Source organism: Apteryx rowi, unplaced genomic scaffold (assembly GCF_003343035.1).
Source record: "Apteryx rowi isolate R43461 unplaced genomic scaffold, aptRow1 scaffold_71, whole genome shotgun sequence".
Lineage (NCBI taxonomy): Eukaryota > Metazoa > Chordata > Aves > Apterygiformes > Apterygidae > Apteryx > Apteryx rowi.
In genome coordinates, this window is record NW_020450994.1 from 1,231,844 (window position 1) to 1,257,210 (window position 25,367).

At 44.4% G+C, this 25,367-nt stretch overlaps 2 protein-coding genes across 3 annotated transcripts in view; one reads left to right on the plus strand and one right to left on the minus strand.

Annotated features, from left to right (window-relative positions):
• Nucleotides 1-1,974: 1,974 nt before the first annotated feature.
• CAPSL (calcyphosine like) lies at nucleotides 1,975-18,895 on the plus strand. 2 transcript variants are annotated; one of them, XM_026087263.1, is made up of 6 exons: nucleotides 1,975-2,051; nucleotides 8,023-8,159; nucleotides 9,633-9,810; nucleotides 10,661-10,870; nucleotides 13,403-13,506; nucleotides 18,715-18,804. In XM_026087263.1, the coding sequence occupies exons 2-5, from the start codon at nucleotides 8,023-8,025 to the stop codon at nucleotides 13,502-13,504; spliced, it is 627 nt and encodes a 208-aa protein (XP_025943048.1). In that variant the 5' UTR covers nucleotides 1,975-2,051; the 3' UTR covers nucleotides 13,505-13,506; nucleotides 18,715-18,804. The 2 variants fall into 2 exon arrangements, with proteins under 2 accessions (XP_025943048.1, XP_025943049.1); XM_026087264.1 differs by lacking the exon at nucleotides 13,403-13,506 and having other exon boundaries at nucleotides 18,715-18,895.
• Nucleotides 18,896-22,211: 3,316 nt separating this feature from the next.
• IL7R (interleukin 7 receptor) overlaps nucleotides 22,212-25,367 on the minus strand; it is an 18,329-nt gene continuing 15,173 nt past the window's right edge. The window contains exon 8 of the mRNA XM_026087234.1: nucleotides 22,212-25,052. Within this exon, the coding sequence (XP_025943019.1) occupies nucleotides 24,549-25,052 (504 nt within the window). The 3' untranslated portion in view covers nucleotides 22,212-24,548. The remainder of the gene's footprint in view (nucleotides 25,053-25,367) is intronic.

Sequence of the window (25,367 nt, forward strand, 5' to 3'; positions counted from 1 at the left end):
GTGAGTATTCAGAGCTAGTTAGAAAATGAGGCAGAAAAATCCCAGGATTTTGATGAGATCTCTACCTCCTTTTAAATGAGCTGCTGAATTTAGTAAGCTCTGCTTACAGCTTTATGCGCTGTAACAGAGCAGATACAATCAGATAAATTTAATCACAGGCTGATGCAGTTGGAGACACCTGAAAGCACATTAATAATTGCTCAGATTCATAACTCATTACCTGGCACAGACATGGCACAGTCCCGTTTTCAGAGGACTGTACTGAAGGTAGACTGAATGCCAGCATACAGATGTGTGTGCCTGGGCTCCCCCTCAGCGGGCAGGAAAGGTGCAGAAGTCCACAGAGTATCCAGATGTTAAATTAACCTATTCTTTTGCCTTCTAGAGTCTGTCCTTGCTCTTGCAACCTACAAGTCCCCCTCTGAAAATGAATGCAAATTCTGCATCTAAACAATTGCTTTACTCGGGCAGGGTGCTGAATTTCACAGGCCGAGTGGCTGTTCAATGAGACCGATTTCTCCCGCCTCAGCGTCTCGGTTCTGCACGTGCAGTGCAGGCTGGCAAACAGCAGGGGCTGCTCCTCCTGCACCGACAGCCCCCGTCATATTCCGAGCCCCTTTCCACATTCCCAGAGGGCCTCTGGAGATCAATTCATGAAACATAAACTTAATGGGGCTGGGGGACGTTACATTGCCTCAAAGTCAATATTTTTTGAATCTATGAATGATTAAATGTGCATTATTTCCTGGTTGCGCATTAACGTGCAATCAGTTGCCAGATGGGGGAAATAAAGCATATATGAAGTTCTGCAGTCTGCAGTTTAGTACCAGGAAGTACCTGTCGATGCGAGATAAGCAGTCTGCCAGGACGCAAATGTTATTACTCTGGTGCTTGCCTACAGTCATCTTCTGTTCTTGTCAGGAAATGATGCACTTACTCATTCCTACTCTGCTGTATCGATGCGTAGCATGGGCCCTTTCCCTATTTCCCACACCCTCTGGCACTGACTTTAGCGAGCTGCCGTTGCCGTCAGCTCTGACCCGTGCGCTCAGCTTGCTCCTGCAGCAGAGGGCCAGGAAGCCCAGCACAGGCTGGTTTTTACCCCTGAGGAGTCTATCAATACGCTGATTCCTTCTCCAAATGCTACATTATGTCGCTAATAACGTTTGTGACTTTTTGCAGGCAGAGTTGTTAAATAGCCGTGTCTAGGCAGAGAGAAAATTTTCTGCATTTTATGAATGTTTCACCTCTTCAATTTTCTTTTTTTCTGCAAATGAACACAATCTCAGCGTCTGCCCGGAGGTTTTCTCCGCCAGCAGTCCCGCAAAATGGAAATTAGTCAGCAGGAAAAGACTGCGCTCGCAGCTTGGCGCCTGTGAAACACGACTGGCAGACTTTCACTCATTTTCTCCCGTTGCGTTTCGAGTAAAGAAGTGAAGGAGGAAGTTTTCCCAGCCGTGCCAACCACGGGAGAGAGGAACCCGTTATCAAAGCACGGCTACCCACGAGCTCGCCTGGCATCGCGGGACCCTGCGGCGAGCCCTGATGGGCGCCGTGGGGGGAGGGAGCACGAGCCAGTGTCTCCCCCCGATCAAACCTAAATCTCCCCTAATCCGAACTAAACCAAGCCTGCAGGCACAAGGTCGGAGCTGCCACATGCAGCCAATATCGGCGGCAGGGAGAAGGGAGGGGTCAGTTAAAAAAAGAAGGGGTGAAGGAAGGGAATCTTACAGCCTGGCTGCAACCGCCCGGGGAAGCAGGGACGTCGCCGCAGCCGGCTGGGCCCGTCACCGTCACCGCCACCGCCGCCGGCGTCGCCTTGGAGACGGCTGGTAAACTCCAGGCCCCTGGAAGGGGGGGCAGAGGGCAGCCGGGCGCGTCAGCGAGCGAAACGAGAGGGACGAACGAGGCAGCTCTGCGGCGAGCTGCGCCGCGGCCCGCGCCCCCCGGCCCCCGCGCGCTGCCCGCCCGGGCGAGAGCTGCACCGCGCGGCCCCGCTGCGCCCGCAGCCTCCCGGCGCCACCGGCTGCGGGGGGACGTCGTCGCAGCAGGTGAAGGCTTTCCCCTCTCGTCTACTGGCTTGCGGCGGCTTTACCAGGCAGGGCAGCTTGGGTGGCAGCCGGGAGCGGTGTGGGGTTTGTCGGGAAGCTCGGGCTCCGGCGCGCCGCCACCATTCCCGCTCGCAGGCCGCTTGGCGCCGGAGCGGCGGCGCGGCGCGGCGCGGCGCGGCGCGGGGGGGGCTGCGACCGGCGCGCGGCTGCGGGGCTCGGTGCGCCCGCAAAGCCCGGTTTGTGAAGACCCCTTCGGATGGTCGGCAGTCACTCACGCGGCGTTCGCGCTTGCAATAACTCGTTGGTGTCACGAGAGAAAAAAAATAAATACATATAATCGGTTCACACCACTTAATCCCTTCACCGACTCTGAGGTGTTTTGCTCAGAAGCGGCGTGGGATTTGTGAGTTCGGCCAGGGCAGGAGCTTTCAGGACTGTACGATAATCCAGGGAGTAGCGCGGGTTTGCGCCTGTTGCGCTGGGCTGTTTTTCGGGAAAGTGAGGCCTGGATTTCCGCAGCAGCACGTGGGCTCAGCGGGGGGGTTGCGTGAACGAGCGGTGCTGAGCAGGGCGTTAGCCTAGACGTACCTGCTCTTTCCCGTCCTAACCCCAGGCTTACAGGGGTCTGATGGGACCTGGGTGCTTATAGCCCTGAGGCGCTTCTGAAAAACCCAGCACGAAGCTGCAGCTTTCATTTTTACTAAGAAGAAATGCAGCCATTTCTGTTCAGCCTGCACAGCGCAACATTGCCGGGGAAACAAACAACGCTAAGAACCTGAGATACTGTGATTGCTCAAAGCCCAGGCTCTTACTCAGAACACAACTCTCTCTAGTGTTGTGAGTTAAATCATCCAGCCCCTTTTTCACATATGGGAGACAGCTGATGACCCTGGAAGAGCAATAAGAATTAAAAATATGTCAAATTATAATTATGACCTTTTTTTTTTAATAATGGCTATATATAACACATTTGCAAGCTACACACAGAATTGTTATATTTAGCAGATCCTGACTGTATCTGTAATCACTTCATGTTAGATCCCAAAAGGGGCTTTGGTACTGAAAAACCAGACCTTGCAATGGTTATCTTTTAGATGTCTGTTCACTGTTGCATACTATGCTGTGCACATTTGTTCCCTTATTCATTGCATAAGGATGCTAGATACTTTAAAACCAGCCCTCAGTCTGTAGGAATAGCTGCCTACAGTTAGTGAACAGAGAAGGAACAGAGGACAAGGGTTCAGGACAAGCCTTCATCCTCTCTGGAGAAGGGTATCACAGGCAATAAGTCCCTTCTGAGGCATGCTGTTTAGTTCTCTTGTTAGAGTTACTTCATGCAATATTTTATCTCCATCTCACACAATCGCATGACCTCTGCGCAAAGAGGGGATGAAATCACAGCCTTCTAGTGACACCTCAAAATAAGGCCGTGCTCCTCCAGGCTCATCTGCTAGCACAGAGCTGGAATCACTGGAGAGCAGGAAGAGAGTGGAGGCTGCACAGGGGCCCAAGCTAACAAATATGCTCCGGGTGCAGGGTCTCAACAACTGTGTTTATGTATTGGGTCAGTATCTATCACATCATTTTAATCTGATGGTCTTCTGTGACAGCTTCATGGCCAGCTTTGTTTCTGCTATAGTTCTACCAATGACAGTAGATCTGGGCCCTATTTTTGAAAGTTTTTTTTACCTACTAGAACATAGTGCTATTTGAGCTGGGACCAGGTACTCCAAAGGTTTGAGATAAGGTTAATGAAAGGCTGGATGCTCCTTTTACCTCCCCTCTGGCAGAGGGTAAAGGAGGATAGTATAGAAGCAACAACTCTTTTGGATGCATCTCCTGTGGAAGTCACCTCTGCTCTGCGCTGTCACTGTACAGAGACATGTGGGATGCAGGCACAATAAGGTGCCTTCTTGAACATGCTTTCAGAGTGTGGGAGGAGAAGACCAAATAATCCCTCAGAGGAAGTTTCTTGTATTTCCGGAGAGGTTCCAACTGAAGGCACCGGTGTGTCTTGCTGGATGGTCTCTTAGGATGTAGATGGCTGTCACCCTGAAGTGTACTGCTGTTATGTTGCCCGAAGGGTTTGTTTATTTGTTATCATGGTTTGTCCTAGTAAGAATTCACGCACCATTCAATTTAAATGGCTTGTGGAACGTCTGCATTAATAACCAACAGTCATCATTTTTGCAAGGTCATGTCTTGTTTTATTGTCTGTTGGCTCTGCAGCTCATGTCCTTTCAAAGACTGAGATCAGATCCTGCTCCCACCACATACCAGGAGGATTTTGTCACTCATTTCAAGCACAGGCAGGATTAGGTATTTCATTTGCCCCATAGTTCAGTCTGTAGAGACTTGGAAGAAGCAGCATATATAGAAAGCAAAATGAAGGGAAAGTAAAGAACACATGAAGCTCTGACTGCTCCATCCTTGCTAGGATTCAGAATCTATTTTCTTGAAGTACAGCATTGTCTTTCAACAGCTGTGGAACAGTTTATCTTTGGCTTAAACCAGCAACCAACAGAAAAGAGGAATCTCCAGTGATGTACATGTTACTGTGGTCCAAGTTTATATTTCATTTGGTTTTCTGTATTCACTGAATGTACAGTAAGGATACAAATTCAGGTCATGTTTAAGAGGCTTTAGTGTAATGTCTCATTTAAGTGAAATATCTATGTGAATAGACCTCCACTGCTGTGTTTGGTATTGCAACATGGTGTTGGTGATTTCAGTGTATCTAAGAGGATGTATATATATATTCATGATGAGCAGCAGAAATATTTAGTATTAGTATTTTTAACTATGATGCATTGGAGAAAAGTTGTGATATTATCTCTGTCTGTAGCATTAGCGAGATTATTAGAGTGCTCTGTCCCATCCCAAAAAGAATACTGGAAAATTTGGGAAAGTTAAGGAACAACAGGATTGTTTAACATCTGGAAAACGACTTTGTAACAAGCGTTATAAACTCAGTCTAATCAGTTAGCTAAAAGAGGATCGAAAGGGGGTCTTCAGGTGTTTCCATGAGGACAAATTTTGAACAGGGAGCTCTCTAATCTAGTAGAAGAAACTATAATAGCATCTAATGGTGGGGAAAATTCAGACTAGAAACAAAACACGTATTTTAAAATGAAAATGATTAACTACTGGAACAACTTAGCCTAGAGAGGGCGGGTTCTCAGCTAGAAATGTTTCTAGGTATAGAAGTAAATTGTATACTTAGTGTAGAGATAACTGATGATTGACACGTTTTAGTGGCTTTTATTGATGTACAGGAGACCATAATAGCTATCAGATTAGATAATTCTTCCTTAGCCTCAGTTCATGAATCTCACTGTAATGATTATATGATGCTCATTGCAGTATACTGGAAATGACTCTACCAAACTGGAGGCAAGGGGAGACTAAATTCTTTCCGTGGCATGTATTTGTGTAGATTTTTGCAGCACTCAGTGGATAGAAATTATGTCATCATTTGTCTCAGATCATGTTTGCATAGTATTTATATATCTATATAAATATATAGGGAGCATAGAGACATGCTACATATAATGCTGTGCACACTATATATATGCTGCGCACACTATATGCATTTTATATATATATAGGCATTATGTATATAAAATGCTATAGTACATAATTATATAATATAAATAGAGTTTGCACATTATTTTTGTAAACTCACTATACTTTATATTCTTGCCAGGTTAAAATTTCCTCTTAAGGACAGGTCATTGTTTGCAGAAACATTTTTGACTGCTGATCTCATATAGCTCTAAGGTCTTTTTGGTCATTCATTAATGAGTTTACTTGAGAAATTTGCTCACTCTGGGTGAAGAAAGAGCTGAAATGATCTCTTTTTTACTGCTCTCAACTTCTGCAATGAGCTAGTACTGAAACCAATTTGGGAAAAAGTACATTTTCGCTATATTTTTTTCCAAGCCCAGCTGGTGTGGTCTGAATGAGTGGGATGCCAAAGTTAAACACATGTGGCATTTACAAGCTGTTGTAGCCAGTGCTTTGCGGACAGAAGTGGAGTAGTTCAGATGAAGCAGTATAATTTCCGATTTCTCAGATGTTTGCTCTGAATGTTTCAATGCAACTGCAGCACATGGAATGACCCCATGATCTGAAATGCGATGTGCCCTGACAGGGTGATAGTGGCTCGCAGAGACATCCATCTTCCTCCTTCTCTCCTCCCCTGCGCCCTCTCATTAAAAAGAAGTGGACAGAGTTTCCTCTGGGTCAGGGGTCTGCGCTAACTCAGCACAGCCCCGCTGTGGCTCTCTGCACACTGTATTCTGGTCCTGTGATGCTTCTGAGGCTGGAAAATATTTTGGGGGCCTTTGTGACCTGCAGATTCAGCAGACAGGCTCTGGGGTTGCCGTCCTGGCCTGGAGCAGGCGTTCCCTCYGCACGGTTTCAGCCTGTGATGCAGAAGGAACTAAAACTGCCGGACAAGGATGGGAACCGGAGTTTATATTCGTCATCGTTGCCCACACGGGTTTCAGATCCTCCCCTCCAACCACCTGATGTCAGTTTGGGGAACTGCAGACAAGTGTCCACCCTCCGTGGCCCTGAAACAGCAGTATGAGCAGCAGCAGTCCTGCTGCTTTCCTTAGCAAGCCGCACAAGTAATCCTTATGTGAGAAAGAGTGACCCACAGCCAGTGTGTGAGCGCTGCTCTTCACTGCATTAGTCACGGTGCTGGAGCTCCAGGGACTGGTTTTTCTACGCCACTGCCCACCTCTGAAGCAGGGAAGCCGGAAGGCTTACATGATTGCTTGCAGAGTCCTGACAGCCTGGCGTGATAGATGCTGTGTGAGTTTAAGGTATTATTTTGTTCACTGGTTGTCTTAAAATAGCAGAGGGTGTCCTTAGGTGAGACAAAGTCTCATGGCGATAGCTGCTCATATGCACAATGGGAGAAAGCCCTGCTCTGGAGAAATCGAACTAATTAGGAACAAAAGCAAATATAAGAAAAAAGTCCTCACCCGGGGCCACAATTTATGCTGTCGTAGTTCTTCCTGAGTGGAAAAGCTATCACAAACCTGGCGTGGCAGAGGAGACTCAGTAGGGCTGTTGGAGGTACAGTCTCCAGAGGCAGCAGTGCTCTCCTGTCTGCGCTGACCTGCCTTTCAGTGTGGTCTTACACAGGAGGCAAAACAAATTCGTAGCCACACTTTATTATTTGCCGATGGGTTAAGCTCATAGTATGTTTTTCTGAGCTCTCCTTTCAGGTTTGATGATGCATGTAGTGCAGATCTAAGCAATTATTTTCACTCAGTGAAAAGAAAAGAGTTCAGTTCCTCTGACCATTTCCCCTTCTGAGGAAAGGATATAAGCAAAAGGAAATAGAAGAGGGTCAAAACACATCCTCCAAACGCCCTGATTATTCATCCGTTGGACTCGATCACCAGGCCTCTCCTCGCAGCTCTAGGTACAGTCCAGACCACTTACTCCACAGGAAGCTCGAGGTGGGAGCTGCCCCCTCTGTCCTGATGATCTTTTGCAAGGGATGGCAGCTTGGTTTCTCTCCTTTTAGAAATTTCTTTAGACTTGCAGGTGTGCTAGAGAAGCCTTCCCTGAGCTCTTCCCTACTAACTCTTTAATCCTGCCAAGTTCAAAGCAGAGCTCAGTAGACCCTGTCAATGGCTTGAGTTAGGAAAGCATGCGAATACACAGGTTCAGGTCATTCCCGTAACTCAAAGCAGTGTCTAAGCGAATACTTCAGTTACGACTGATGTGAAGTATCAAAACAAGATGCTCTGATAAATCAGAGCTCAAGCCCAAACTCTGAAAAAGTGAGGGAGTACCTAAATATTTGCAAGACAGGGGCATGAAGCATTTCTCAGTAGAAGGTAGTACCCTGACAAGTCAGGGATTTATGATGCTCGATATATTAAGAAAGCTTTCAGTATTGTGTGTTGTATGTGTGAATCTATGCTATATGGGAGGTTTGGTCTTCCAGATGCCGGGCACAGCAAGGCATGACCGTGAGATGGCAATCCAGGCCAAAAGAAACCTGACTAAAACCACGGACCCTGTAGAAAGACTTCGCCTGCAGTGTTTAGCAAGGGGATCTGCAGGCATTAAAGGACTTGGCAGGTGAGTCTAAGAAGTCAAATTCACTACTCAGTCTAATAGTTTTAGTTACAGGGTGCTCCAGCAAAAAGTAGCTAATGGGTGGCTAAAGGGAAAAAAGAGTGAGATTTTTTCTTAAGGTGTATAGTGAACTGATGAGAAGCAGTGGCTGCAAGTTGCTGCAAAGGAAATCCCAACTGCCTATATGGAAAACCTGTTTCACCATGAGACTGATTAAGCAGTAGAAGAGTTTGCAGAATCTCCATCTTTGGTGATTTTCAAAACTCAGCTGGACTGAGCAACCTAACCTAGAATTGAATTTAACCCTGCTTTGAGTAAGAGGTTGCACTGGAGACCTCTAGAGGTCCCTTTTAACCTAAATTATCCTGTATTTTTGAGTATAAAAAAAGACGCAAAAATCTCAGTTCTTGGTCAAAATTTTGCCCCTACTGATTTGCACAATAGGAATCCCCTCTGCTTCCAAGGAGCACATGTGTATTTTACACATCTTGTTGCTTGAACCTGGAAAGTGCAGCATCTCTCCCAGCTATCCTTTTCTTCATGCTATTGCCTTTCTGTGGTGCCTCACTAACATACAAAACCAACCAGCTGAAGGAAAACAGTGTGAAGAGCGGTGGATTGCAGTGAGCAGTAGTGCCAGAGTCATGCCGAAGGAGTATAATGTAAGAAAATCAAGATCCCTTATCTGGGGGTGGTGACAGTGATATGTCCCTGTGGATGACAGGGTGAGCCGCCTTCTTCTCGCCCACAGGAGAGGTCATGAACATACGGAAGGGCCGCAGCACCCAGTCACAGCATTTTGTTCATAACAGTCCAGGGGCAGCTGTTGAGGGCATACCTTCACTTCTGTTTCCAAATGGGAAAATGAGCCCCAGAGACACTCCAGACTAGAGCCGAAAAAGGAATTAGGCATCTGCATCCCACTTCAGCTGTCTGTATCCAAAATTTTGGCCCTCAAAATTTCCCACTCAACTACCACGTCACCCAGGAAGTGTTTGAAATCCTCAAGAATCTTTACTTTTACCACAAATATTCCCTGATCATCTCTTTACCTGTGCCTGGATACAAACATTTGATTTTTGCCAGCAACAGGCAGGTGGACTGGGATCGCATGCTAAGCAGGGACTGAAACCTGCATTTCCCAGTTGGATTCTAGATGGCTAGCTTAAACTTAAACCGAATGACCAACTTTTAGGTGACTTAGTATATAATGAATAGGAGGACTTCTTCAGCTAGAGGAGATTCTGCCTCATTTAACTTCAGCTGTGTAAAATTCAGGCACCCAATCTAAGCAAGTCATCTCTGCTGTCAAAAGGTTGTTTGGTTTTGTTTTTTTCTTTTTGGTTCCTCAGAAGACTGTGGAAGGGGGAAATGTTATCTCAGCCAGGTGGCCCTGCGCTTTGGCATTGTGATAAATTGCTGCAGCATTCTCTAAGTTTTCTGTGATATTAACTTCAAATTACACATTTTCCACAGAGTATTTCGGATTATGGATGATGATAACAGCAGGACCCTTGATTTCAAAGAATTTGTGAAAGGATTAAATGATTATGCTATGATGATAGACAAGGAAGAAGCCCAGGAGATTTTCCGGGTATTTGATAGAGATGGCAGTGGAACAATTGACTTTGATGAGTTTCTTGTTACACTAAGAGTAAGTCTGTTAATTTATGGTATTATTGCATTAAATGGAAAAAAACCCTGTTTCATCATTAGCTGAACATGATCAGTGCTAGCTAAATACAGTACTGATATTCATGTTAGTAATTAGCAAAATCTACAGTTGCATTTAAAATGTCAGTAACTCTTGACAAGTTAAAATATTCCATTTCCATATGCTAATGCATATACTAAATGGAAAATTTGCCCCAAATGACCCTTTTGTGGATAAGAGAGCTCAGAACCTAACATGTCCCTGCAATATATTGACAAAACCTAAGGCTTCTAGTAAATAAATGATTGTGATTTTTTTTTTTTTTTACAAATTGCTGTCTTGATTTAGGTACCTAAATTCCACCTATATTGCAATTCAGGTACCTATGTAGTTCTGTCCATTAATCTCACTTCCCTATCTTTTGTCTTATAACATATCTCCTTATAATATAAACTAATCTAGTGGGGGTTTTCTCTAATTAAACACAGCATGACTGACTTTGGTTGGGGACTCTTTGTTCTGCTGATATTTAAACAGCTAGGAAAGAGAAAATATTTAGTGTTTACTGTTGTTAAAATATTTAAAATTGATAGTATAAAAAAGTATTCCAGGAAACATTTTCTCTCTTTTTGTCTACTTATTAGCCTATTGATAGACGCTGGATAAACTCCATTATGCTGATTTTTGATAATATATTGTGCTTTCTATTGCATGGACAATGTAAACTATCAGTAGTTTGCTGTCCCAAGTGCTTGAACTAGATTTACTGTTAACAATAGCAACTACTTGAATTTGGAACTGGGCAAGTAGTTGGCAGAAATGAAATGAATCTGTTAATATTTCTTTACAGCCTCCCATGTCGAATGCCAGAAAAGAGATAATCATGCAGGCATTTAGGAAGTTAGATAAAACTGGAGATGGTATCGTAACAATTGAAGACTTACGGGGGGTTTATAATGCAAAGCATCATCCTAAATACCAGAATGGAGACTGGACAGAAGATCAAGTGTTTAGGGCCTTTCTAGATAATTTTGATTCACCCTATGACAAGGATGGGAAGGTAAGTGAAACATCTAATGTGAAGCCACGAAAACAACATTTGACTCACAGCTAAAAGTATTAAATGTAAGAATGATGCTAGTACCAAAAGTGTATCTGTAGGGCATTTGTGTCACGTTCATGGGAGACAGTAAGGCAGGTGAATAATCAATGCTTAGGACTGTTAGTGAAGCTCTCTTAGGCTTTCAGAGGCAAAAATACTCTGCAAGAGTTGCGAAAGCTAGGCAAGAGATTGCATTTACAGGCTTGCAGCCTTTATGGCTCTACTTTCATAAGTAACTTTCATAAGCACATCTTCAGACTAACCCACCATAATTGCTAATTTTCAAAATCCATGTAAATTGGAAGATTTCTCACTTCCATTCAGTTCAGAAGCAGGTTCCCTGAAATACTTTATGTTTAGCGCTTCTGTAGTACGTGTAATTACTTAGACAATTGACTTGGAAATCCCTCCATAATAGAGATGGATTTATCTGGAGAGAATTGAGGAGAAGATTAGGGTTAGAGCAGAAAAAAGAGAAAACCCAGAGCTCCAGCTGGAGCAGGGGCTGGAAAGGGGCTGCCAACGGGACCTGAGGCAGCCAAGAGAATTGTGCCCCAAGGAACTGCTGGCCTGGGGCAGGGCAGAGAAGTCTTGCCTACTGCTCAGATGAGGTTTTCCAATTCAAGTACAGAGCCTGGTCACCCTCTGCGATGGACTTCTCATGCATCCACTTCATAACCTTCTCAATCTCCAGCCCTTTCAGACTTCTTTTTCCCCTCAGTATGTGTTTGCATGTCTGCAAAGTTCTTTGATCCAAACTTGCATGTGTCTGACCAACTCAGAGCAAGCCCGGATCTGTCTGCTATTTCCATGTCCATATCCTCAGTTCAAGCTGTTCATAATAATGAGCCAGAGAAGGTTTCTTCAGAACTTTGTACAATGTCTTTAACACTCTCCTGTCTCCTCTGAAATAGTCTTTCTTAGGCTGCACCTGGCTTTTCATGGCTGCATTACACTGGTGACTGTTGCCAGTCTAATGCTTGGCTACTATACCCAAAACTTCCACTTATTTTGTTTCCAACAGACAAGTTCTCAGTTTGTAGAGAGGTATTAGTTTTTATTTCCCTTGGGCATGACTTTGCACTTAGTAGAGCTGAATTTCATCCCTTTTTCTGTTATGTCAGTTACCCAGTTCTGTGAGTTGTCCCCTTCCTTCTCTGCAGCAACAGTGACTTCTAGCAAACTTCAGCAGAATGCTCCTTCTTTTTGTGCTGAGGTCATGCATGAAAACATTAAACAAGATGAGTCCCCAAAATGATCCTTGACAAACTTAGTGCTGCTGTATCTCTAATTGGCCTCCACAATGCCTTGTACTTTGTAAATGCTGCATTTTTTGAGCTTATTGAAAAGTTACCCCTACCACACCTACCTCTTGTTTAGCAATCCTGATATTAGCCCGCCAGATGCAGTTTCTTCTGAGAACTGAACATGGCTTTCCTGTGCCTAAATCTGCCGTGTCACTAGTAAAAACCAAGGCATGTTCTACCTGAAGTGGAGATACATTTCCTGACTTTAGCACTGAAGACTTACTTGATCTGGGTTTTTCTGACAAACAGTTTCAGATGATTCCTACAAAAGCCTGGAAGAAGATTGCTGCCCAAGTGAGCAAACCTAAAACGGTTTTAGCTGAAATGCTTCATGGCTTTGCAGCTGCTAGAAATGTAGAAAGGTCCTCTTCACGGTAGTCTTGCTGGGTGCCTCTGAAACAGCCAGGGTCAGGGATGCTTGTAACTGGTTTGTAATGGTAGGATAGGCTAAAATGTTCAGTTCTCCTGACTGTCACACGTTTTTTCTAGCTCTCAAATGCACAGTGCAAAACACTATGGGGGAAAATATTTCTGTATGTGATGTTTTATTCAAAGAATGACCTATATGGTTCAAGAATTAAGGCTACTATTTGTAGTACATGTTATATCTAATTTTTAAAAATTGATATTTAGTCTAGTTACTTTTATAAACAGATTCAACTCTGAAATGTACATCAAAAAAATTCAAAACTCTTTGGGGTTTGAAAGACTTTTTGTTTCTTTAAATGAGACCTGTGTGGAATAATGATATTTTCTCTCTGGTGAATGCATATAAAGTTCCTAGCTGTATCTGGGTTGCACCAGAAACTCAATCCGTTTTTATTAATGATAATACAAAGAACCAAATGATAGCATCCCTGTAAAAATTGCTTAACAATATTTGTCTTCTTGAGCATCACTGATTTTTATTTTGGTTCCTGGTAAGATTAGTTTAACTGTGCGTCTTTAATTCCTATCTAAGCATACCTGGAGGACAGAAGCTCTATTTCTAGTAAAGAAGAAGTTAACCTCTGCAAATTTTCACTGCCTTCATTCTTCTTATTGGGTTCCTTTTCACCAGCAATAATGTGAAATAGCAGATGCTAAGGTTTAATTTAGAGTTTGTCTCAATGTGTAGTTTTTATCTTTTACAACATGAAGAAAATAAAGGTTCATTTTCCCATTTTAAATCCTTCTGTCTCAGGTCACAACAGAAGAATTCATGAACTACTATGCAGGAGTCAGCGCTTCAATAGACACGGATGTCTATTTTATCGTCATGATGAAAAACGCTTGGAAACTCTAATTGTACGATTAAAGGATCAAGACTTTATTTCCACTTTTTGTAGGCCCACATGATTAAGTGTACGCACAACACCACGCTCATTTTCCATACCCGCAGCTTCCAGTCACTGTGCAGCTTACAGTCAAGCTGCAGAAATGCTTGTCAGAGGCGCTGCTTTGGTAGGCTCGCCTTCAGAGCAGCAGCAGCATGCTTAGAGAGCAGACCTGGCAGCCAGCCCCTCGGCAGACCTTTGCCTTTTCTTTCTGCATCCCTGACCTGTCTTTTCTTCTCTGAGACAAGCTTTTCGTTTCTTCTCAGACACCTGCAGTAGGCTCCAGTGGTTCCCGAATGTATCCCCACTTCCACTGTTAGCTCCCGCTCTGCTTGACAGAGGATGTAAGAGGAGGAAATATTCTGTAAGGCTTTTGGTTTGGGCAGACTGTTATAAATGTGAGAAAGTCTGTTGCATGGGGGACCAGCCTCTGCAGTGCTCAGCTGCAGACACAGAGGGTCACATACCCCTCTCTCCCCCATCACCACGGTGCCTCCCAGCTTCTTATGCCTCACATGTGCGATGCAGCAACTGCATAAATGTTCAGCTCAGTGCTGGGAATATGTGAGTTCCCAGTGCTGGGAAGCTGGAGGAGAAAACAAATGAAGAAGGGGAGACAGGGACTAATATAAATGCTAAAGACTCTATAAAACCTTTTTTTTCTCTGCTGCTTACACCTGTGTCAGCATTTTTGTGCGCATGCCTTGGTCCAAATCTCTGCAGACCTGATTATGTCCTTTGTTTTCCTTTGGTTCCTTTCTTTCTGTAATCTAAGATCACCTCACTAACATTTTTCTTCAAAAGGGCATGCATGTGTTACAGCCTTTTCTTCTCACTGGTCCTGGAACATTTACCAGTGTGGTGGCTGTCGTCTGCACACAGCTATAACAAAAGTTACTTACTACTTTTTATATATATGCTGACTTATGACCAAGCTATGACTCCAGGGAAGTCCTGAATGGTTGATCTTCTGGTCCTATATAAACTCTGCTTTCTGTTTTGTTCAAACATGATCTCTCAGTACAAGCAACAGGTAACTGCAATTTCTTAGCAAAGACTGTGCAAGATCAATGTTTCTTTTGATGCATCAATCTCTAGAAACTTGCATACTGGTTAACACTGGTGGAAAGATTCTCTCTATGATGTTTGTCATCAGCCATAAGAGGAGTCATTACCTACTGCGATGCTGCTAAGAATCTATTATGTGCCTTATATGAAAAACAAACTTGCTATCAGAGGTTTTACACATACTGGCACCTTATGTAGGACCCATTTCTTTCTCATTTACTAATTGGCTCCACAACAGGCTGTCATATTATCTACCTGTTATGTTCCAAATAAAAAAGCAATGTTACTGGACTATGGGAATCACAAAATGAAAAAATGATTTCCCAGTGACATACATTATCTAAATGTTTCGAACTTCACAGTGATCTGTTGTGCCGACATTTAATCAAGCACTGTGTAAATTTTAATCTGAATAACTAATTCCTAACCAGTTTGTCTGTTCTGTACTAACCCTTTCCAATTTTACATAATCCTAAATGCAATATACCTTTTCAGAAGGATTTTGTGGAAGGAGGAGCAGCACTCGTGTCAAACGATGGTACTGGACCCAACTACACTTTTTAAAAATCAACAGCAGCTTTGTCACTGACCTCCGTGCACCTGGATTAAGCCTGTTATGGCTGATGAAAGCTCAGTGCTTCAGGGTGGCATTTCCCTCCTTGTTCTGCACTGAGCTTGACTAATGGGGTTTTGTGGTGGGACCTGGAAGATGTGAATGAGGGGAGTTCAGATCACTTTGTCCTTGAGCAAGGGCTCTGCACTCGCCCTAGTGATGTGAACTGTGGCTGAGGCGCTTCTGAACTCTCTCAGAGCAGGTCCTGGCACTTCAGGTCTGACTGAATGTAGATCTCATGACTCGCTGGACACATTTCTAAGCATATTCAGGAGGCCATTTTTCATAATTATATCATTTTTGCACAGAGCACATGTCCAAGGCTTGCTTCAGGTACCTTGAAGTCAGTGGCAAAGTTTCCTTTCCCTTCTGTGCAGGCAGAGTTACTCCTGGGGCAATCTGAAGAAAAACTGGTAACTTCAGAAAAGGTGTATTGCTTTCAGGAAAAAGAAACAATCTGGGAAAGATGAACATGTAATATATTTTACTTGTAAACAAATGCAGTAGAATACAAATTGGAATCTGTGCTGTAAGAAATGTCATTTGATTAATATGTGTGCAGAATCATGGAAGAAACATAGGCATTGTATTGACTGCTAAGTAGGAAAATCTTTACTGAGACATGTGCAGCCATAATCATATGGTGGGCACACATGCATGAAGTTCAGAGGAAGCACTTTGAAGAAGATAAAGGCAAGCTAGAGTGAGGGATTTGAACCAAGCATCAGGGCACATCAAGGCAAGTGCTTAGAGCTACCCTTTAGCACTCCAGTATCCTGGTCTGCCAGGGATGCTGCACTGTGGACCTGGAGAGCTAAAAATGAAATTCAAGAGTCTGTACTAAGCTGCAGGTTGCCGTGTGCTGCGTACAGACCCGGCAGATGCTGTAGATAGATAGACTTAGCAGTACAGGGCGTCCTGCCGAGTTCGTGGTTGCACGGTGCACACAACAGATGCTGGGAGATAGGTGGCAATGCATGCCACCGTATCTGGCGCTAGAATCAAGATTGTAAGATCTTGGTTGGTGCTTTGTATTCTAACACTATTTCTTGTTTCTGATTGTGCAACACAAGTTAAACAGGATGGCATAAACCGTAGGAACATTTGAGTCTGCAGGGTTGTGGGGAAACACGAGAAACGAATGTCTTGCCTGCTGCTGTGTCACGAGCTCCAGCCTGCCCTGTAGCAGAGCCATTTGTATGGGCTGAGCTCTGCCATCCTGCCAGGCAGGGCGCAGGAGCGCTGACCAAAACGCTGGCTGACACCTGGGGTCACCCATAGAAGGAAACGGCTTCCTTACGCCTCCCCAAACTCTGCCCCCACCTCCTTCTTCTTCCTGAGCCGTTGGAAACCATCTCTGTGACCACCCCTGTCTGAGCAGGCCCAGGACATGGGAGGGGCAGAGGCAGGGGACAGCGTCTCCTTCAGCATATTCGCCAGGGAAAGCTGGCGGCTTTCAGCCGCCAGCGCAGGAGGCTCTCGCGTGTGCAGGCGGTGTGCGGCATCCTGCTGCAGCGAGATCAGTGGGCAAGTGGAGAAGTAGGGGCAATGGCAGCTGAGGGGTTTCCTTGCTAGATGTGTGGGCATACTGGATGCGGACAAGTAAGGAGGGCTGCATTTCCCAGCTGGAACCTCAAGATGTACACCGGGTGTCCCAAATTTGCCCTGTGGCCATGCTTTCGGAGTGACCACTTGCAGCATCCGGCACCCTCAGCACGCCTGCAACGTCTTTCACTTCATTGTGGTTTTGCCCCTTGGGTCTCAGTGTGGTTTTTTGGCTTTGTATTTTTGTGCCCGGAGAGAAACATTTGGCTTCATATGAACAAAAATTGTTGTTTGGTTTGTCCTGCAGCACAAATTTCTCGACATTAGACCGCAAGGCATATTCACTGAGCTGATTAATTTTGTTGGTCTCCTGGCACAGAGCTGTCTTAGCAGGGGCAGATGGAAGTAGCTGAGGTTTTTGCAGATGAAACCAAGTGTGCACATTGGTATATGAAAGCCAAGTTGCTTTTACATAATAGCTTTTACACAGTACTGACTCACAACTTTGCAACAGAGCAAGCAGAGCAGAACTTTGTTATCTCGGAGCTGAGCAAGCTGAGCTTGCTGCGTCTGCTGTCATCAGCTGACAGAAGGAGTGTGTGTAGTGATTTCTGCTTTTTTTCTGCCTCCAGTATCCTGCCATCTGCCCTGGAGCAGCAGCAGCAGCAGCAGCACCGAGCTCAGCTTTCTGTGGTAGACGCAATGTTGAGAGAAACCTGCTGCCTTCAGCAACAGCAAACTTTCTATGACTTTCTCTATGACCACAGCTCATCCTATTTCTCTAGAAGTCTTTTCTCATATCCAGCTGAGGAGGGAAAACTAAGAAAAAAACAGGTTTCCTGGTGAGCTGTAGTGAATGAAAAGTCCTCAGGTGGCAGATAGCTGCCTCAGTATTTGAAGCAGCCTCAGGCTGTGCTAGTTTGCCCCAGTTCTGCTCTGAACACTTTTAAGTCCCAATGATTTCATCATTGGTTTTAAATCTGGAGTTCTCACACCAACAGGTGTAACATGAGACTCGAGCATCATGTAATGTAAAGGCTTTAGCACTATCATTTTCAACTGAAACCAGGCAGGGAGGTGTATGTCCAACGAAAACTGCACCCAGGCTTTCTAGCAGCCTTCAGAATTCCCACTGAACCCACCAGGAACTGCAGCTGACGAATGGTGATGGGATCCAGACGTTGCCTGAAATCTTGACAACAAGAAAAAATGAGAAAGAAAAGAAATGCAATGTATTCTGAACATAAGCTTCTGAAAGTAAGACTGGCTTTCTGTGGAAAAACAGATTTTGGTAAAATGTGAATAATGTTTATTTTCCAGAGGCAGATTTGGATTTTTCATTGGAAACCTGTAATATTTTTGCCAAGACCTGCAATCTTTTTGCTTTCAACTGATATTTTAGCATTCAAATTTGCTAATTTTTTTGTTTTACCTAGATTTTCTGAAAAACATTAGTGTATCATTTTAGAGTAGCTTTGACTTTATGCCATAGATTTATTCCTTAAGACATTTCCAAAATGCATTTCTTTTTCATTTCTCCTTTTTTATTGCTTGACTAACCTTTGTTTTTTTTTAATGTTCTTCTGGTGATGGTGCTGATGTTGGACTAATTTAATTCTGTTTTGGCATCTAAGCTGTGCTGTTAATATTTAGCAATAATTAGAATAACTTTCTTATATTCATTTTTTCAGGATGTAACAACTGCTCCGTCTCCAAATGCAAGAAGCTCATTCCATTGACTTCAGTGTCATTGGATCAAAGGCAGTGTGAGAGCTAGCTGGAGCAATGGATCCTAATGTCAGAGTAGCTGACAATCTGACATAAAAATCAGACTTCTCTGAAAGACTCTAGAGAATTATTTTCAAAATCTGGGAATGTGTTACATAAACATTCTGCTTTGGGCTACAGTACATAGCCATAACAACTTTTTAAATCTGTTTTTCTCATTCCTAGGTTACAAAAGATGAGTTTTTGAACTACTACGCTGGAGTTAGTGCTTCTGTGGATAGTGATGCCTACTTCATTTTAATGATGAAGAAATCCTGGAAACTCTGACTTTTGATTTTGTTTGCCCTGATCTCTCTGGAATCAGAGACTATAAAGATATGAAATACTATTAAACTCAGCATGGGTTTGATTTTTTTCAACTTCCTGCCTGAGATACCTTTGCAGAGCCAAGTGGCTTGATGACACCAGCAAAGTGTTCCAGCACTGGACACTTGTGGGGGCTTAATATGTTCAACAGGTGGCGCTTAAAAGCCAAGAAATAGCCGGCCTTAGCGAGATTCGGAGCTGCTGAGTGAGCAAAGGGGTGCGACAGCCTGTATAAACTGGCAGTTGCATTTCCAGCATCCTTAGCTGTTTTCTTGTGTGCCTGTGCATTAGGTTTGTTTTGACAATGTCCTGATTTATAGAGAAGTGCTTATCCGGGGTGCTTCATGATCACCGTAGTAAGGAACTACTTGACCCTGAAGTAATTCTTAACAGTTCAAGTCTCTGTCGTGTTATGTTCCAGCTGGTTTTAAAAGAGGGTTTCAGAAGCCCGCAACCAAAATGATAATTATCACAAGCCAAGAGCATATTAACTAAAAACCTACCCTTATTCACCCTGGTACTGCAGGACTGTGATATTACTGGATAAATACAGGCCTTCAAGTCAATAAACACTTTTGCCGAGAAGCCTAGAAGGAGCTAAACTTCTACCCTGCCAGCGCTGGCCGATCCCTCAGTGCCAGAAAGGATGGTTTTAAGGTCAGCTTCTGCCTGCCTAAACCAGCCCCGCCGGTGAGAGGACCTGTCCTGCCCACTGCGCCCAGGTCGGCCCCGTTGGCTGCCCCCGGCGAGCTGAATTAGCACAACCCATCCCGTGCAGTTTTCGGCAAGCTCCGAGCGCCGCCATCCGCGTCACTTTTTAGGCCGCGGGCTCGCTGGCGTCAGCCCAGGGGAGCGGGCGAGGCCTCGCATCTCGCCTCGGGGCGGGCGAAGGCGCTCGAGTTTCCCCTGTGGGCAGAAGAGCCGTCTCAGAGCTCCCTTGGCTGTGTCAAGCCACACCCCGAGGAAATTTGGCCTTTCTCATCTTGCTGCAAACCGAAGGCGTCTTTGACTCGCCGTTTGTTTCGTGAGCCAGGCTTTACGCCACATCGCGTCCATTTAAACTTTTCTTCCCCTTGGGCAGGGATGGTTCCCAGGTCTCACCACGCTTCGCCAGCCAGCCCCCCTACTGCTACAGGCAAAAATGCAGGGTGTCAGCCTTTCTACGTGAGCGTGCACAGGAGGAGGAGATGTGGTAAACAAGCTAATAATATCAGCAGGGGACAAATACCACCTTGGGAGGTAATTAACATTTTTCAGCATCATTAAAATTAGGCTGTGACTCAGCAGTACGACTGACGAAAGACTTTTTAATTTCATGGATTAGTATTTGTGTGCTGTTAGGGGCTGTTTACATAATGCAAATGAGTTGCAAATAGAGAAGGACAGAACTGAGCAAGGGAGAAGGACTGTTGTATCATCAGCACGAAAACAGCAGCGGGAGTCTGATGGGAGCATGCAAACAGGGGAGCAGGCAGCTGCCAAACATAGGTGTCATAAATCAGCTACGTGCAAATCCCGGTAACCAAGCTCTTTTTAAATGGCAGAGTAACCTGTATAGCTGAGTATGTAGCACAGGAGGTGAAAAGGGTGAATTTGGAAGGCTACCCTAAAGAAAATAAAGCGCATATAGCACACGAAAGCTGAGCTAGCCCAGGATGCAGCTACTGAGTCAGACTGAGGTCTGTATATTGCAGGGGGGGAAATTCTGTCTTGGAGGTTAAGGAAACTACTCAGGTGTGACCAAGTGCAGTGTTATCAAGACATACACATGGCTGTACCTTCACATAGATATTACGCGCCTAAAAGCTGGCTGTGGCCCAGAAAAGCTTGTTTTGGTGCATATTCGGATTTTTTTTTTTTTTCAAAAGGAAACTGAAAGCTGTTCATTAAGCAGTTTTGTATCTATGTATGCCCATCAAATACGTTTTGTATATAAGATCACATATGAAGTTCAGGAATGCTGAAACTGGGACCACTGAAATACCATTACCTCGGCACCTGAAAAATAGCCAGTGGCCGCTTTCACAAAAGATGTAGCTCCCACAGTTCAGGCCAGACTGTCAAAGCATAAGGAAACCTGCTAGTCTCTACACGCTTCAGAAAAAGATAATCCCCAGACAGAATTATTTTGCTAGGAATTTAGCACTTGTAAAAATTTAGCCTGACAGGACTTGACTGAAACCACTGTAATGACCAGATTGTTGGCACTGAGCTGGTAGCAGCTGGATGTGATTCAGTTAACTGGTTTCATGACAGTTTCTGAGAGCTAAGATCCTTTTAAAACCTTATTGCCAACCTTTAGCCCTCCTCATTTTGACTATGCTCATCACTGTTCTGAAAATACACTCTTCTAGATAGACTTTATAATATGCTCCGATGCATTCTTGGAAGAAAGTATCCCCCATATCTGGCATGAGTTAGCTTATATCATTCATTAGGAAAAGCTTCAGTGGAATGAGCATACTGCACAAGAGGCTTCTTAGTTTTCTGTTAGTTGCATATTTGTCAGTATTCAGTAACCTGTTAATGAAGGACTACTTCTGAGGACACAACCTGTATATGAATTTGCCTTAATGTATGCATATTTATGCTGTTGCAAGCCTGAGGGTTTATGGCCTTAGCTGGTTCTCCTGGTGTGGATTCATCGCTGCATGTGGAGGCCTGCTCAGTTTTTCCAGCTCACCTGAGCAAGGATTAGCCATTTAGAGGAAACAGGCTGCAACTGCAAACCACCACGTTCACTTACCCAATTTCCAGAGTTCAATTATCTCTCGAAAACCTGGGTAACAAGGGGTGGGTTAGGAAGGGAAGTTAGGACAAACAGTGCAAAATATAGTAAATGAGGCTATAGAGAGGCTTCCACAGCGAAAAGCAAGGTCAGGGATCTGGTTGTCTCTGGGATCGGCACGCACTCAACACTGCGACTGCCGAGCCCGCCAGCCCAACGCAGGTACCCCATGCCAGCCACGGCGCTGCAGGCGCAAGCAGGGACGGGTTTTATACTGGCCGACCGTCAGTGGGACAGAAGCGGGAAGAAGTGGAAATCTAGTTGTGCTTGGCTCTCAGGGTGGTGGTGATGAAGGGAGGGGGAGAAAAATAATCCAAGACCTGATGCGGCTTGAGGGCGCTTGTGAAGTCCCCTTCTCACCAGGGGTACAGAGGTTTGACTGCTGTGTCGCTGCCCTGCCATCCCCCCAAAGCAGCCAACCCCATGTCCTTAGTATGTTCTCCCAGCAGGGACACGGTGGCCTCGTGACAGCTAGCTAGAGCCCACGGCGTCATCCTAATTTCAGTGGCAGCAGAGTAAGACTATCCTGACAGATGAGCGCAAGAAAGCTGAATCAGAGCGCCATAAATACGTGGTGCAAATAATAGCCATGTCCTTTTAATATGGTAAAACATTATAAAACCAAGGATACATTTTATCTAATTAAATAAGACCTAGAAAATAGAATGAATGTTTAAACATTAGCAGCTATGCAAAAATATGACTACCACATAGGAAAAATATGACTATTTCAGAGTAATTAAAGTAAATAAACATCAGGTTTATAATATTCTTCCTGTATTAAAGAACTACGTGCCTTCCCGGACAAACAGAAGGACCATTACAGGTACCTTACTGTTTAAATAGTGCAAATAGATGTTTGTGAAGTCCCTTTTAACCTTTTAAAATGTATATATGAGTTCAAAATAAGCATAGCACATACTGTACAGTATTTTTCTGATGCACTTTCGCTTCTTCCTCTATTTCCTTCTTATCTGTCATTGAGTTACCTGAACAGGGTATCTTTCCAACACAATCTGTCTGCACCTACAATTGCACTGTGCAAGTCTTCATAGTACAAGCATCACTAGCAGCTATTTTTTAAAATGAAATACAAGCATTACAAAGCAAATTAATGTCCAAGGCTTTCATCTTTTTCTGTTGCATTAATCAATGCGCCATTCTGTGAGAAACAGCAATAAAAACAGTTCTGTAAAATGTCACTGGAATACCATGAGCCAAATCCTTGGGTTTTTTGCACACAGAGACCATAAAGTTGGCCCTGGTTGAAGATTCCCATAACATCGGGTGGATCTGGAGAAGGTAAAGTACTATCTTGGGAGTGCTGTTTTTCTGAAGCAATCCATGTCATATATAACAACTTCTTAGTGGTTACTACCAGTCAGAACAAGTTAGAGCAGCTCTGAGGATGAGAAGTTTCTTTTTACCCTGTACGACTGTGGGAACGTGCGTATGTTTCGATAAAGGAGAACTTAAAGCAGCTAGAGGGACTGATACGTCACAGGGAGGTGAACCCCAATCCCAGAGCATAGCAAAGCAGCTTGGATTTCCCATGGCCACACTCCTTTCGGCTGTCATGCAACCCTGTGGCTATAGCAGCTTTATCTCCAAGCGTGTGCTTTGCGACGTGTAGCAACCCAGAAGGACTGCGAAGTGACGCAGCCTTCTGTGCGGCAGCATGTGGGGAAGCCCCGTGGAGCCGGGTACAGAGTCCAGAAAAGGGGAAGGGACAGGTGCCTTCCTCAGTAATAACATTAAAGGGTTTTTTTTTTACATCATCTTTACATGGTACTTGGCTTTTTTTCTTTTTCTTTTTCTTTTTCTTTAGAATATAGCTCTTCCAGTCGCTGGCAGGATCCATGAAGCTCCATCGCTCTCCCTAGGTCAGATGTTGCATGAGTAAAATATCTGACCAAGTTCAAAGTATTCTCGTGCAGCCACAGCCATTGGGAATAATGCTAGGGAACAAACATGCTAGCTCAGTCTTTCTGTCCTGGAAAGTACTCGCATGCTGCACTAATGCTTGTACAAGGGCTGTAGAGAAAGAGGTGCATTTCACAGGTCCAATCCAGTTTACAGGAAGAGCTGGGACTTCACTTTTCATTGATTTTGTTCCATTTTCTTAATTAAAAAATGGTAGTAATGAAATACTGAATATCTTTAATATATGTCACAAGTATCTAAAGATCCTAAAACCGCCTCCAGTGCAGATCTTCACCAACAGCAAAAAGTGGCTATATGTGGGGTTTTACTTTGTCGTCATTTCTCCGAAAAAAATCAGTCTGAGAAAATGTCTTTGTAAAGTGATTTCATGTGCCCTTTTTCCTGGCGACTCAGCAAGCTCCCTTCACAGTGATCAAGCTCCTGAATCCCCAGACAACTAATGCTTGACAGTAACTCTCATTTACTGGGGTTTTACAAACTCCTGGAGTTCCTCTAAGTGCAGGTGAGGTACTTCTGACCTACCCCAGCTTAAAAGAGATTGGATTCTATTTGATTTGAATTTGTTGTCCTGCTTCTTGCTTAGGCATTAATAAGAGCTTACCTCTGCAACCAAGAGGTCAACAGAGGAGTTCGCCAACATTTATGAAACGCACTATGATTCTCAGCTAGAAGTGCAATGTCATTGTCCCTGGTTAATCAGAGCTGAAAATTAAAGTCAGGGTGAATTAAATTTCATTTCTATTGCAGTGGAGATTTGTTACCAGCATACTGAGAACGAAGGTTAGGTGGCAGATCGCTAAAATGTAGACAAATCCTCTTGCTTTTAAGTATAGCATTGCACAACGAGAAAGGTGCACCACAGAGGCGTGCTACTCACTGATGCAGGAGGCAGGAGAGCAAAAGACAAAAGTATCCTGCATGTGTTACAGAAAACCAATATTCCGTTGTTTTTTTTTAAGACTTACTGATTTTTGTAAAAGCTGGACATTGTGACATACGCGTCTTCATTATTTGGTGACCTAATTTCACTGTTAGGCTGCATGTGGGATACCATGTCAACATTCAGGGGCTCTGGTCTGGGTTGGCCTGAGGGGTACAAGGCAGGAGCGCAATGGAGGCCAGGACTATCATTACACAGGGATGTCCCATTGCTGCTGCAGACTTCGTACGTGCTGGAGCTGCTAAATTCTTCAGTGATCGGAAATTGGCTTTTACCCAAGAGTCCATTCAAAACTTCGGCTGGCCAGATTCCTCCGTAAGTCACGGGCAGGTTTAGGTTGCTTTTGTTTATCCTAGCAGGGCTCATCTTCAGGTCTGATCCACTCCTAAATTTTTCTGGAATATTTGCCTGTGAAGCAGCTGGCGGCTGCAGAAAACTTTCCATTTCAGCTTTTGCTTGAATGCTGTCCACTTTATGGATATGAACATAACCAAAACTCTCTGGGTTAAAGCTTGTATCAAAATTCTGCATGGCAAAGGGAACACTGTGGTCAGATAACAGTGGGCACTGACTTAACAGAAAAGATACTTTGATAATGACCTGCTGGAAAGCAGCTCTGCGGAGAAGGACCTGGGAGTGCTGGTGGACACCAAGTATACCATGAGCCAGCAATGTGCCCTTGTGGCCAAGAAGGCCAATGGTATCCTGGGCTGCATCAGGAAGAGTGTTGCCAGCAGGTCGAGGGAGGTGATTCTCCCCCTCTACTCAGCCCTGGTGAGGCCACAGCTGGAGTACTGCGTCCAGTTCTGGGCTCCCCAGTACAAGAGGGATGTGGCACTA

Excerpts from the sequence above, each read along its gene's own strand:
- CAPSL (XM_026087264.1), top strand. The coding sequence starts at position 8,023 with ATGCCGGGCACAGCAAGGCATGACCGTGAGATGGCAATCCAGGCCAAA. Across the intron at positions 8,160-9,632 it reads GGCATTAAAGGACTTGGCAG|AGTATTTCGGATTATGGATG; the intron begins GTGAGTCTAAGA and ends CATTTTCCACAG. Across the intron at positions 10,871-18,714 it reads CCTATGACAAGGATGGGAAG|GTTACAAAAGATGAGTTTTT; the intron begins GTAAGTGAAACA and ends TCTCATTCCTAG.